Below are 15,209 nucleotides of genomic sequence, written 5' to 3'. Positions count from 1 at the left end.
CAAGTGAAGACAATGCAAAGCAGCAGGGCTTGCCAGGGCTCTTTCTTGACTTGTTCCCCTCCTCACTGTACTTTTTATCCCAGGCTATGGTCCTCTGAACCACAAAACTGAGCAAATGCCTCCACCTAGTGGAGTGAATATTTAATAGAAAAGGGATGCAAGATTTTGAGTTTGATTTACAAAAAATGAGATGACTTGAGCATAAATTTTCTTAAATACATTACTAAAAGTGAGCTCAGGGGAAGAATTCATAGCTGAGCTCTGTGAGACTGTGGGGTTCTTCTAGCAGCAAAATATAAGTTGCCTGTGGTCAACAGAGCATTTTATATAATAAAGACCATTAAAAAGTGGTTGTATCGACTAGCTCTTCTTTTTATTATACCTTTCTGCTCTATACCACAGTGTGCTATGGAACTAACCAGCCAGGTATAAGGAACCATGGTTCCTCACACATAACTCATCAGTGATTGAATGAAACCCAACCCAACTACAATATTAACTTTGCATATGGAGTGAATTATCGTGTACCCTACCAGAGCCACAATGAAGCATTTGGATAGTTCTGTGCTCATTGACACTAATATGTTGTTGTTCAGTCACTAAATCATGTCTGACTCTTTATGACCCCATGGACTGCAGCATGCCAGGCTTCTCTGTCCTTCACTATCTCCTGGAGCTTACTCAAACCCATGTCCATTGAGTCAGTGATGCCATCCAACCATCTCCTCGGTCATCTCCTTCTCCTGCCTTAAATCTTGCCCAGCATCAGGGTCTTTTCCAATGAGCCAGCTGTTCGCATCAGGTGGCCAGAGTACTGGAGCTTCAGCTTCAGCATCAATCCTTCCGATGAATATTCAGTGCTGATTTCCTTTAGGACTGACTGGTTCCATCTCCTTGCAGTCCAAAGGACTCTCAAGAGTCTTCTCCAGCACCACAGTTCAAAGGCATCAGTTCTTTGGTGCTCAGCCTTCTTTGTATTGTAACAAATGACAAGATCAAGTAGAAAGTTGAAGTTGTTTCCCCACTTAACCATAACCATGTTCTAACTGGTGGAGTCACAAGTCATCTCTCTACTTTAAATGGTTAATCATCTTTAAATAACTTATCTTTAAAGGAACAGAAATAAAGTAGTTTTATTCATTCACATATTCATTCATTCATTTGCATTTCTGGTGATTTTCATTCTTTTGCGTAGATCCAAGTTTCTTACAGACACATGATTTTTCTTCTACCTCAAAAACTTTAACAATTCTTGTAGGAAAGGCCTACTAAGGGATTTCCCTGGTGGTCCAGTGCTCCCACTGCAGGGAGCCCAGGTTTGATCCCTGGTCAGGAAACTAGATCCCACATGCTGCAACTTAGGTGTTCACATACCACAACTTACTGAATTCACATGTCCTTGTGTTACAGTTAAGACCTGGCACAGCCAAATAAATAAAATAGATATTTTTTTAACAGGCTTGCTAGATGAATGGATAAGAAAGCTGTGGTACATATACACAATGGAGTATTACTCAGCCATCAAAAAGAATACATTTGAATCAGTTCTAATGAGGTGGATGAAACTGGAGCCGTTTATACAGAGTGAAGTAAGCCAGAAAGAAAAACACCAATACAGTATACTAATGCATATATATGGAATTTAGAAAGATGGTAATGATAACCCTGTATGCGAGACAGCAAAAGAGATACAAATGTATAGAACAGTCTTTTGGACTCTGTGAGAGAGGGAAAGGGCAGGATGATTTGGGAGAACGGCATTGAAACATGTATAATATCATATAAGAAACGAATCGCCAGTCCAGGTTCAATGCAGGATACAGGATGCTTGGGGCTGGTGCACTGCGATGACTCAGAGGGATGGTGTGGGTGGGAGGGAGGTGGGAAGGGGGTTCAGGATGGGGAGCATGTGTACACCCATGGTGGATTCATGTTGATGTATGGCAAATCCAATACAATATTGTAAAGTAATTAGCCTCCAATTAAAATAAATAAATTTAAATTAAAAAATAACAACAGGCCTGCTAACAACAAGTTATCTTGGCTTTTTTTTTTTCAACTAAAAAATAAAATATTTATTTCACCTAAATTTTTTCTTCAAGTTTTACTAAGATATAATTGACATACAGTACTATATAAGTTCAAAGTGTACAGTATAATGATTTGATTTATATACATCATGAAATGATTACTGCAGTAAGTTTAGTTCACATCTATCTCATACAGATACCAAATTAAAGAAATAGAAAAATACATACATCTTTTCCCTTGGGATGAGATCTCTTAGGATTTACTCTCAACAACTTTCAAAAATGACATAAAGCAGCATTAATTATATTTGTCAGGTTATACATTATATCCCTAGTACTTATTCATCTTATAATTGTAAGTCTGTACCTTTGCACTGCCTTCATTTAATTCCCCCTCCCTCCACCCTCCTCAGTGTCTGGCAACCACAAATCTGATCTCTTTTTCTAAGAGTATGTTTGTTTGTTTTAAAGTACATTGACCTACAAAACTGTTAATTCCATTTACACAGGAAGGAGACTTCATATTCCTATCAAATAATAACCATGATATCTAATTAACAAATATCTCACCATATAAAGATATTACATAGTTATTGACTATTCCCCACACTGTACATTTCATACCCATGACTCGCACACTTCTGTGCACCTGGAAGTCTTTATCTCTTAATATCCCTCATCTATTTCTCTCCTCCCTCTAATTCATTCCCATTTGGCAATCACCTGTTTGTTCTCTGTATCTATCACTCTTCTTATGTTTTGTTAAATATAGCTGTTCATTTTTTTTCTAGATTCTACATATAAGTGAGATCATGGAGTATTTGTCTTTGTCTGTCTATTTATTTCATTTAGCATAATGCCCTCTAGGCCCCTCCATGTTGACAGAAATGGCAGGGTATCATTCTTTTTATGGCTGAGTAATATTCTATTGTAACCACATCTTCTTTATTCATTCATCTGTTAATGGCACTTAGGTGTTTCCATATCTTGGCTAATATAAATAATAATGCAATGAACACAGGGGTGCCTATGTCTTTTTGAATTAATATTTTCATTTTCTTTGGAGTAGAATTGCTGGATCATATGGTAGCTCTAGTTTTAAATTCTTAAGTCTCCATACTCTCTCCCACAGTGACTGCAGCAATTTACATGCTCTTCAGCTGTGCATGAAGTTTCCCTTTTCTCAACATCCTCATCAATATTTGTTATTTGTTGTCTTTGATAACAGCCATTCTGAAATTTGTGAGGTGCTACCTTGTGGGTTTGATTTGCATTTCCCTGATGACTAGCCAGGCTTCAGCAATATGTGAACCGTGAACTTCCAGATGTTCAAGCTGGTTTTAGAAAAGGCAGAGGAACAAGAGATCAAATTGCTAACATCCACTGATCAATGAAAAAGCAAGAGAGTTCCAGAAAAAACATCTATTTTTGCTTCATTGACTATGCCAAAGCCTTTGACTATGTGGATCACAATAAACTGTGGAAAATTCTGAAAGAGATGGGAATACCAGACCACCTGACCTGCCTCTTGAAAAACCTGTAGGCAGGTCAGGAAGCAACAGTTAGAACTGGACATGGAACAACAGACTGGTTCCAAATAGGAAAAGGAATACTTCAAGGCTGTATATTGTCACCCTGCTTATTTAACTTATATGCAGAGTACATCATGAGAAATGCTGGACTGGAAGAAGCACAAGCTGGAATCAAGATTGCCGGGAGAAATATCAATCACCTCAGATATGCAGATGACACCACCCTTATGTCAGAAAGTGAAGAGGAACTAAAAGCCTCTTGATGAAAGTGAAAGAGGAGAGCGAAAAAGTTGGCTTAAAGCTCAACATTCAGAAAACAAAGATCATGGCTTCTGGTCTCATCACTTCATGGGAAATAGATGGGGAAACAGTAGAAACAGTGTCAGACTTTATTTTGGGGGGCTCCAAAATCACGGCAGATGGTGACTACAGCCATGAAATTAAAAGACGCATACTCCTTGGAAGGAAACTTATGGCCAACCTAGATAGCATGTTAAAAAGCAGAGACATTACTTTGTCAACAAAGGTCCATCTAGTCAAGGCTATGGTTTTTCCAGTAGTCATGTATGGATGTGAGAGTTGGACTATAAAGAAAGCTGAGCGCAGAAGAACTGATGAGCTTTTGAATTGTGGTGTTGTAGAAGACTCTTGAGAGTCTTTTGGACTGCAAGGAGATCTAACCAGTCCATCCTAAAGGATATCAGTCCTGAATATTCACTGGAAGGAACGATCCTGAAGCTGAAACTCCAATACTTTGGCCACCTGATGCGGAGAGCTGACTCATTTGAAAAGACCCTGATGCTGGGAAAGATTGAGGGCAGGAAGAGAAGGGGACAACAGAGGATGAGATAGTTGGATGGCATCACCAATTCAATGGACGTGAGTTTGGGTAAACTCCGGGAGTTGGTGATAGACAGGGAAGCCTGGCATGCTGTGGTTCATGGGCTTGCAAAGAGTCGGACACGACTGAGCGACTGAACTGAACTGAACTGATCACTAGTGATACTGAGCAACTTTTCATACATCTGCTGGCCATTTGTGTATCTTCTGTGGAAAAATATCTATTCTGGTTTGTCTCATTTCTTTAATCATCTTGTTTGGGTTTTTCTGATGTAGAATTGTATGAATTCTTTGTGTATTTTGGCATTAACCCCTTCTCAAGTGTATCATCTGCAAATATCTTCTCCTATTTACTAAGTGGCCTTTTGTTTTGTTGATAGTTTCTTTTGCTATGCAAAAGCCTTTTAATGTGATGTAGTACCATTTGTCTACCATTTTTGTTTTTGTTTTCCTTGCCTGGGCAGATACATCCAGAAATGTATTTCCCAGACCAGCGTAAAAGAATGTACAGGCTATGCTTTCTTCTAGAAGTTTCATAGTTTCAAGTCTTGCATTTAAGTCTTTAATCCATTTTGAATTTATTTTTGTACGTAGTATAAGAAAGTACTCCAGTTTGACCTTTTTGCACAGTTGTCCAGTTTTCCCAAAAACATTTATTGAAGAGGCTGTCTTTTCCCATTGTATATTCTTGTCTTCCTTGTCATAGACTAATTGCCCACTAAAGTCTGAGTTCATTTCTGGACTCACTCTTCTGTTCTATTGATCTGTATCTGCTTTTGTGCCAATACTCTATTATTTTGATTACCATAGCCTTGCAGTATAATTTTAAATCCAGTTCTTTCTATATTAAGATTGCTTTAGATATTTGATGTCTCCTGTGTTTCCATAAAATTTTAGAATTTGTGCTAGTTCTATGAAAAATCCCACTTGTATTTTACTTTTTTTATTTTTTTACTTTACAATACTGTATTGGTTTTGCCATACATCAACGTGAATCCACCACGGATGTACATAAGTTCCCACTCCTGAACCCCGCTCCCACCTTCCTCCCCATACCATCCCTCTGGGTTATCCCAGTGCACCAACCTCAAGCATCCTGTATCCTGCATCAAACCTAGACTGGCGATTCATTTCTTATATGATATTATACATGTTTCAATGCCATTCTCCCAAATCATCCTGCCCTTTCCCTCTCCCACAGAGTCAAAAAGTCTGTTATATACATCTGTATCTCTTTTGCTGTCTCACATACAGCGTTATCGTTACCATCTTTCTAAATTCCATATATATGTGTTAGTATACTGTATTGGTGTTTTTCTTTCTGGCTTACTTCACTCTGTATAAACGGCTCCAGTTTCATCCACCTCATTAGAACTGATTCAAATGTATTCTTTTTGATGGCTGAGTAATACTCCATTGTGTATATGTACCACAGCTTTCTTATCCATTCATCTGCTGATGGACATCTAGGTTGCTTCCATGTCCTGGCTATTATAAACAGTGCTGCGATGAACACTGGGGTACATGTGTCTCTTTCAATTCTAGTTTCCTTGGTGTGTATGCCCAGCATTGGGATTGCTGGGTCATAATACAGTTCTATTTCCAGTTTTTTAAGGAATCTCCACACTGTTCTTCATAGTGGCTGTACTAGTTTGCATTCATACCAACAGTGTAAGAGGGTTCCCTTTTCTCCACACCTTCTCCAGCATTTATTGCTTGTAGACTTTTGGATCGCAGCCATTCTGACTGGTGTGAAATGGTACCTCATCGTGGTCTTGATTTGCATTTCTCTGATAATGAATGATGTTGATCATCTTTTCATGTGTTTGTTAGCCATCTGTATGTCTTCTTTGGAGAAATGTCTATTTAGTTCTTTGGCCCATTTTTTTATTGGGTCATTTATTTTTCTGGAATTGAGCTGCATGAGTTGCTTGTATATTTTTGAGATTAGTTGTTTGTCAGTTGCTTCATTTGCTATTATTTTCTCCCATTCCAAAGGCTGTCTTTCAATAAGGATTGCATTGAATCTGTAGATTGTCTTGGGTAGTACCGTCATTTTAACAATATTAATTCCTCCAATCATGAGCACTGTGTATCTTTCCATATGTTTGTGTTGCCTTTAGTTTCTTTCATCAGTGTCTTATGGTTTTCCAAGTACAGGTAATCTATCTCCTTAGTTAAATTCATTCTTAAGTATTCTGTTCTGTTTGATGCAGTTACAAACAGGATTGTTTTTTCAGTTTCCTTTTCAGATAGTTCATTGTTAGCATATGGGAAAGCAACAGGTTTCTGCATATTAATTTTGTATACTGCAACTTTATTAAATTGCATGATGAGTTCCTGTAATTTTTTGATGGTGTCTGAGGATTTATTGGGGCTTCCTTGGTAGCTCAGATGATACGAATCCACCTGCAATGCTTCTTTGGTGGCTCAAACAGTAAAGAATCTGCCTGCAATGCAAAAGACCTAGGTTCAATTCTTGGGTTGGGAAGATCCCCTGGAGAAGGAAATGGCAACCCACTCCAGTTGTCTTGCCTAGAGAATTCCATGCACAGAGGAGCCTGGAAAGCTACAGTCCACGGGGTCGCAAAGAGTTGGACACTACTGAGTGACTAACACTTAGGATTTATTATGTATAGTATCATATCACCTGCAAAGAGTGGTGGTTTTACTTCTTCCTCTCCAATTTGTATTCTTTTTATTTCTTTTTCTTCTCTAATCACTATGACTAGGATTTACAATACTATGTTGAACAAAAGTGGCAAGTGTGGGCATCCTTCTCTTATTCTTGACCTTAGATAAAATGCTTTCAACTTTCTACTGTTAAGTATGATGACAGCTGTGGGTTTGTCATATATAGCCTTTATTATTTTGATGTATGTTTCCTTTACACCCACTTTGTTGAGAGTCTTTATCAGAAATGGATACTGAATACTGTCAAAAGCTTTTGACTACATCTATTGAAATGATCATATCATTTTCATTCAGCAATTTGTTAATAACATATTAATAAATTGTTGAATGAAATTTGATTAGTGAATATTAAGCCACTTTGATTGATTAGTGAATATTGAGCCATCCTTGTATCTCTAGAATAAATCCCATTTGACCATGGTGTACGATCCTTTTAATGTTTTATTGAATTCAGTTTGCTAACATCTTGTTGAGGATTTTTGAGGATATTGATCTATGATTTTCTTTTCTGTGTGTGATCTCTTTGTCCAGTTTTGGTATCTGGGTGATGTTGGCTTTGCAGAGTGAGTTTGGAAGCATTACTTCTGCTTTAATTTTTTGAAGCGTCGAAAGGGATAGGAGTTAACTCTTCTCCAAATGCTTGGTAGAATTCACCTGAGAAGCTATCTGCTCCTGGACTTTGTTTGCTGAGAGTTAGTTTATTACTGATTCAATTTCATTAGTGGTAATTGGTCTGTTCATATTTTCTATTTCTTCCTGGTTCAGACGTGAGAGAGTGTACATTTCTAGGAATCTGTCCATTTCTACAGGGTTGTCCATCTTATTGTCATACAGTTGTTCAGAGTAGTCTCAAACAGTCCTTTGTATTTCTGTGGCATCAATTATAACATTTCCTTTTTTACTTTTGATTTTATTTGTTTGGGCCTTCTCTCTTTTTTATTTGATAAGACTGGGTAAAAGTTTATCAACTGTATTTATCTTTCAAAGAAATAACTTAAGTTCACTGATCTTTTCTGTTATTTTTCTAGTCTCTATTCACGACTTTTTTGCTCTGATCTTTATGGTTTCTTTGTTTCTACTCAGTTCAGATTTTGTTTGCTTGTCTTTTTCTAGTTCCTTTAGGTGCAAGTCTAGGTTGCTTATTTGAGATTTTTCTTGTTTCCTAAAAAGCTTCTTTCATTATCCACTTCCCTCTTAGAACTGCTTTTGCTTTCATCCCCTAGATTTTGGATTGTTGGTCTTCTCTTTTATCTTTTTCAGGAACTTGTTTTCTCTTTGATTTCTTCAGTTATTTCACTTGATTTTTGAAAGACATTTTTGCTGGATTAGTGTTACAGGCTGACTTTTTAATCTTTCAGCACTTTAGAGAATGTTATCCCATTATACCATGGCTTGTATTATTTCTGACGAGAAGTGCAATCTTTCCTGTCTGAGTCCATCTTTGCATTCCTATGATAAACCATACTACTTAAGAGTAGTATTTAGCAGTCTCTGATCTATTATTTCTTATTATATTCCTAGATTCATTTCTCACTCAGTAAGTAAAATTAGTCTTTAGCTTTCCATTTTGTGCTATCATTTTCTAGATTGATGTCAGGGCTATACAAATCCTATAAATGATTTAAGAAAACTACATGCTTTTCATTAATTTTTAATTATGTAAGTTAGACTTAAATTCATTCTCCCTGTGAAAAGTAAAATGTGGCAGATACAGTGAATCTGTATTCTGTCAACTTAGCTAAGCTAAGTTAGAGCTTTGTTTCCGTAACTTTCCTTCCTTAGTTAGTTACAGGTTAGGTTGGACCACAAGAGACATTTGCAATAGATGTGGATGATAGAAGAAGAGCAACCATATTGTTCTAGTTCTTACAGGATCTTCTCCTTTACCTCCTCCAACTCCTGGGTCAGGTGTATGAATACGTTTATCTCTGTGACTAAAGATATTAGCTTCTTCTGCAGAGCTCCTCCTACCATCAAAGTTGGAAGTGTAGAAAAGGTGACAGCCTGATCCAAGTTCCAGTTTGTCCCTATGAATTCTAGTGCACTTTTACAGGTCCATTTCCCCTTGTTTCCCCCACTTCTCACGTAGCTTTACTTCCTGGCTATCTATCTGTCCTAATGACTTCAGGTTCCAGACACTAAAGAAACAGCCCTTCATCAACCATTTAAACAGTTCTCATAATGGTGTAAGGGAAAATCTCCATAAAAAAGTAAACATACATGACACACACATATTTGCATCTGTGTGTATGTGTGTGTACGTGTGCATGTTCTGCTTCTCTTAGTGAACCCTGAATGAGTCACAGTTGGCTATTGGCAAGGATTCCAGAGGAATGGAAATTTAAAGGACAGATTGACTGGTTCTAGGTTACCTAGAATTGGTTCTCTGACCTTATTAAAGGTATTACAAGCCCTCTTTACAGTAGAAAAGATTATGCTGTAGTCAGTGAAGTGCAGAGGCCAAGTTTTAATTTATCAACTTTACAGACTAGCAATGAAGTCAGGGCTTTGGGTAACCAAGCGTTTTTTGCCAGAGTATAATTTAGTGGCAATAAGAAAGATAATGGCATTGGTTGCTTCTAAGTGTGCTGAACGCTATGGGAAAAGAAAATGAAAAGCCCAAGTCTTAGGGATTAGCCAGACACTTGGTAGCAGGTTAGTTACACATGACTACCTCCATCATGAAAGGGGAAAACATTTGATATAGTTTCATGATATTTAAAAGCTTTTTTCCAAGAGAAAAAAATACTCCATAGGCCATTAGATAGCGGAGCAGACTTATGACTATAGCCAGAAGAGGCAAACCCCTTACTACCAAATGTATCTGTTCCTATCAGATTGAATTATTGACCTTTCCAAAGTTGAAGGGGCTAATGTGTTCTATTTGCCACCAAGTGGTTGGTTGGTTCCCTTGAGAAATGGTGCTATATTGTAGGTATTCAACTTGGTTGCTGACAGTCAAATGCCTGTCATTTGAGTTGGATGTTCAGCTACATCAGCCTTTGCAAGAGGGCACGCATGCTACTGGGCCCATGTGTAGCTTCTGTCTTCTTCCATGCCCCTATTATGCCAGCACTAAAGTGGCCAGTGAAAGAAGTTGGCTGACAACAAATGGCTTAACTAATATCAAATTTAAAAGTAAATTTCTTTACCTTTCCTCCAAACATAGTCATCATTTTCCATTTTGGAGACCTTTGAAATTATGATTAATATAACACAAAGTATTAATTTCTCACTCCTAATCAACATCAATGAGTTTCATTGCTAACTCACATGAAAAACTCTGCCTTAAAAAAATCGAAACCTTTCTTAACAATATTAAGCTTAAGCTTGGCAATTGTGCACATGTGCTACAAAGATAATTATATCCTATTGGGATATTTATTGTCTATACTTCATTATTATTTATTTAGATATTCAAAAATTTAGATTCAAACATTGTTTGACACCACTACTTTTTGCCCCTCATTTATTTCAGTGACTTCCATTGCAAGGCATAAAACTGAACTTTCATGATTTTAATTTTACATTATCTGTATAAAATATCAAAAGCTTGATTTTTAAGTCAGAAAATATGTTGGAAATACCACCTGGCTTTTTTTTAACACATAATTCCAGAAAGATCAAATTTTCTGCGCAAGGTCACACAATTTGTTCCTGGAAAAGATAGGACTAAACTGGGATGTTTCAACTTCCTTAAAATTATGTTCCTGGACTTCCCTGGTGGCACAGTGGGTAAGAATCCACCTGCCAATGCAGGGGACACAGATTCAATCCCTGGCTGGGAAGATTCCACCTGCCTCAGAGCAACTAACCCCATGAGTCACAACTACTGAGCCCGTGCTCTAGAGCCCTCCAGCTGGAACTACTGAGCCCACGTGCCACAACTAGTGCAGGCTGGAAACTCTAGGGAAGCAGGTCAGGTGGCCTGGTATTCCCATCTCCTTAAGAATTTTCCACGGTTTGTTGTGATCCACACAGTCAAAGGCTTTGGCATAGTCAATAAAGTAGAAGTAGATGTTTTTCTGGAACTCTCTTGCTTTTTCAATGATCCGACGGATGTTGGCATTTTGATCTCTTGTTCCTCTGCCTTTTCTAAAACCAGCTTGAACATCTGGAAGTTCACGATTCACGTACTATTGAAGCCTGGCTTGGAGAATTTTGAGCGTTACTTTGCTAGCATTGAGATGAGAGCAACTGTGCAGTAGTTTGAATAATGGACTGGTTCCAAACTGGGAAAGGAGTATGACAAGGCTGTATATTGTCACCCTGCTTATTTAACTTATATGCAGAGTACATCATGCAAAATGCTGGGCTGGATGAAGCACGAGCTGGAATCAAGATTGCCAGGAAAAATATCAATAACCTCAGATATGCAAATGACACCACCCTTATGGTAGAAAGTGAGGAAGAACTGAAGAGCCTCTTGATGAAAGTGAAAGAGGAGAGTGAAAAAGTTAGCTTACAACTCAACATTTGAAAAACTAAGATCATGGCATCTGGTCCCTCACTTCATGGCAAATAGATGGGGAAACAGTGAGAGACTTTATATTTGGGGGCCCCAAGATCACTGTAGATGGTGACTGCAGCCATGAAATTAAAAGCCGCTTGCTCCTTGGAAGAAAAATTATGACCAACCTAGACAGCATATTAAAAAGCAGAGATATTACTTTGCCAATAAAGGTCTGTCTAGTCAAAGCTATGGTTTTTCTAGTAGTCATGTTTGGATGTGGGAGTTGGACTATAAAGAAAGCTGAGCGCCGAAGAATTGATGCTTTTGAACTGTGGTATTGGAAAAGACTCAAGAGTCTCTTGGACTGCAAGGAGATCCAACCAGTCCATTCTAAAGGAGATCATCCTGGGTGTTCTTTGGAAGGAATGATGCTAAAGCTGAAGCTTCAATACTTTGGCCACCTCATGAGAAGAACTGACTCATTGAAAAAGACCCTGATGCTGAGAAAGATTGAAGGCAGAAGGAGAAGGAGATGACAGAAGTTGAGATGGTTGGATGGCATCACCGACTCCCTGGACATGAGTTTGAGCAAGCTCCAGGAGTTGGTGATAAACAGGGAAGCCTGGCGTGCTGCAGTCCATGGGGTCGCAGAAAGTCAGACATGACTGAGCAACTGAACTGAACTGAAGCTCCAGGGACCGCAAGCCACAACTACTGAGGGCCTGTGCGGCAACCACTGAAGCCCTCACACCTGAAGCCTGTGCTCCCACAACAAGAAAAGCCACGGCAATAAGAAGCCCAGGAACAGCAATGAGAAGCCCAAGAACCACAACTAGAGAAAGCTAAAGTGCAGCAACAAAGGCCCAGTGCAGCCAAGGATACACAATAAATGAAAGCATTGTGTACATGTCAAATATATTGTATCAAAAAAAATTATGTTCCTATGTAGCACATGACTGCGTTTTGAGAAGCACTTTTCAGACCTTGGAATCCCCACTGAAGTAAAATCTAACTTTTAATACGATATTTTGGACTCCAAATCCAAAAATTTCAATCCACTAAAAGACAGAATTACTGTTGTGGTGAATAAGTATTTGTGGAGTTCACTGCAAGATACACATCCTTCTCAGACTCAGATGTGGAGTGGACCCACATAGCAGTGCTTGCTCTCTCTGGCCTAAATATGGGGCAACTTGGGGTTCTGGGGTCTGGCTCCACAACAGCATAATTTCCAAGTCAGTGTTCATTTAGTCGGCCTGGTCTGCGGACTGTATCAGGGCTAGGGAACGTTCAGTCCATATCCTGCTTCTCAGGACCCGCAGCCCATTATTCCCCGCCCCCTCCCCCACCCCTCATCCTGATTCTCCTCCAGGAGGCCAAGCGCTTTATCCTCTGCCCTCCTCCCAGCCCCCAACTTGCTCCCCATCCATCCCCAACACCTTTAAGAAGCCAGAGGAGGACTGTAGCCAATCCCAATTACGTCCGATTTTGCTGGGTTGTAGGCTTTTTTTTTTTTTTTTAACTGTCAACAATAGTTGTGCTCCATCAACTCGGTAAACAGGAGTCAGCTTATGCCTGCACTTACAGGGAGCTGTAACGTGTACCTGTAATTAAAGCGCTTTCGGAACCAACTAGCTGGGGGTGACAGTTCAGGGAACCAAATGCCTAGTAAAACACCAGATACACCTGGCAGGATACTGCCTTCTGTTCTTTGGTACAAACTGGCAAAAAGAAACAGGGCGTCAGACCTGAACTGCAGCCCCCGGAACGGTCTCCGGGGGTCTCCAAATCCAGCCCCGCAGCTCGCAAAGGCAGGACTTTGGAAGCGGAGCGGCCAGGAGGCGGCGAGGGCGGCGCTGGGCAGACAACCCGGGTTCCGCGGCGCGTGTGGTGCGCGTGCGCACGGGCACGGGTCTGCGCAGCGTCACGGACGCAAGGGGCCGGGATGCCCCGCAGACCCAGGTAGTGGGGGCGGGAGGGCGCCGTGGGGTAGGGACACGGACACGGCGGCGCTGCACCGCCGTGGCTTTGGAGCCGCGGTCGGGAAACTGCCGCGCGTGCAGTCCCCAAGCTTCACCGCCAGGGGGCAAACACCCCACGACCCCGGGGCTCAGGATCGTGCGCGGACCCAGGGAACGCAAAGGCGGTGGCCACCCTACTGGGCGGCCGCCCTTACCTCCAGGTAGTACAAGTCCAGGGTGGTGATCTGCGAGTCCAGGAAATCTTCGTAGGTGTTGAACTGCGTGACTATATTGTCCACGGTGGTCAACGCTTCGTCCTGATCCATCGCGGTTGCCTTGGCCGAAGCGTCCTTAGCTACGGAGGCCCGGGGGCAGGGTCAGAAGATTCCACCCACTTCGTCCCTTCCAATCAGTTAGAAACCGGTGCTGACTTTGGGGCGTTAATCCCACCCCTTCTCTGGTTAGGGTTTCAGGTTCCCGTCTCACTCCTAGGAACGCCGTCTCAAATTACCCTCCCCAAGTTCAGGCCTGACGACTTCAGTAGACTCGCACTTCGACAAAAATGAGTAGCCTTGGAAGAGAGGCAATTGCAATCCAAAATTTAAAAGGCTGAAACTCCTCCCAGGATATGTAGACAAAATACTACAGATCAGAGCTTCTAGTCTCATTGTAAAACAATTCTGTGAAGGACCAAATTATTTTGCAGTGTCTCAAAACAGAAATTTCTGGAAATGGACTTGTGAATAAATCCATTAACAAAAGAAACATTAATAACATTTTCAAATTATTGTTGTTATTTAGTTGCTAAGTCAGTCCGACTCTTTTTCGAGACCCCATGGACTAAAGCTTTGCCAGGCTCCTCTGTCCATGGGATTTCTGGGGCAAGAATACTGGAGTGGAGTGCCATTCCCTTCGCCAGGGGATCTTCCCGACCCAGGGATCGAACCCACGTCTCTTACATCTCCTGTATTGGCAGGAGGATTCTTTACCACTGGGCCACCTATTTTTAAGTTATTGCTACTATTTGGATAGGAGAAAGAATTTCTAAATTTCCCAAAGGAAACTAACTGAAGGAAAATATCTTTGAAGACTTCTTTGGGCTCCAGGCGCTTGTTTTAACTTTTTTTTTTTTTTTTTTAACCTTCTGAGTTTCTGTAAGCACACAAAGACCTTGGCCTGTGAAAGCTGCCTTCTTTTAAAGGGTAAAATATCTGTGGAAATTTAGAAAGCAAAGGTTTTTACTAAAGAGTTTTCCTTTAGAACAGAGTTTTACATTTTGAAAACATGGATTTAAAGTAATCCAGCCTGGCAGCTGGCAAAATTCTTCAGAATCCATTTTTGGATTTTAATGTTCTACAAATCATCTTTGGGAATTAACACATAGTACAACACTTGAGCCTGTGGTAGTTGCTCTCTATGTACTTACTGAGTTGATTTTAAAGCTTTCCACAGAAGTGCAAAAAGAATTTTTAATGAAAACATCTGTTAAGATACTTCACCTTGAGTTAGCTTTCTTACTTTAAAAAGGCCCTCTCAAAATTAGAATGTCATGAATGTTCTGATTTTAAGTGATGGAAACAATAATCTCTAGGATATCAGTAACTTGTCTTTTAATTACTTGCTACGTTTTAAGAGGCACATTGGACATTATTTTTAAATACAATGTAATCTTGATTTAGCAGAACAGAATGGAGAAAGA

At 40.0% G+C, this 15,209-nt stretch overlaps 1 protein-coding gene across 2 annotated transcripts in view; it reads right to left on the bottom strand.

The window, feature by feature from the left end:
• CFAP299 (cilia and flagella associated protein 299) overlaps positions 1–13,852 on the bottom strand; it is a 697,822-nt gene extending 683,970 nt beyond the window's left edge. For both annotated transcript variants that reach the window (XM_060417651.1, XM_027970763.3), the window contains exon 1: positions 13,726–13,852. In XM_060417651.1, the coding sequence (XP_060273634.1) occupies positions 13,726–13,836 (111 nt within the window). In that variant the 5' untranslated portion in view covers positions 13,837–13,852. The remainder of the gene's footprint in view (positions 1–13,725) is intronic.
• Positions 13,853–15,209: the final 1,357 nt, after the last annotated feature.

The sequence above is a fragment of the Ovis aries genome, chromosome 6, assembly GCF_016772045.2.
Source record: "Ovis aries strain OAR_USU_Benz2616 breed Rambouillet chromosome 6, ARS-UI_Ramb_v3.0, whole genome shotgun sequence".
Taxonomy (NCBI): Eukaryota; Metazoa; Chordata; class Mammalia; order Artiodactyla; family Bovidae; genus Ovis; species Ovis aries.
The sequence above is the reverse complement of the archived record's forward strand: the minus strand, read 5'-3'. Positions and strand labels throughout refer to the sequence as shown.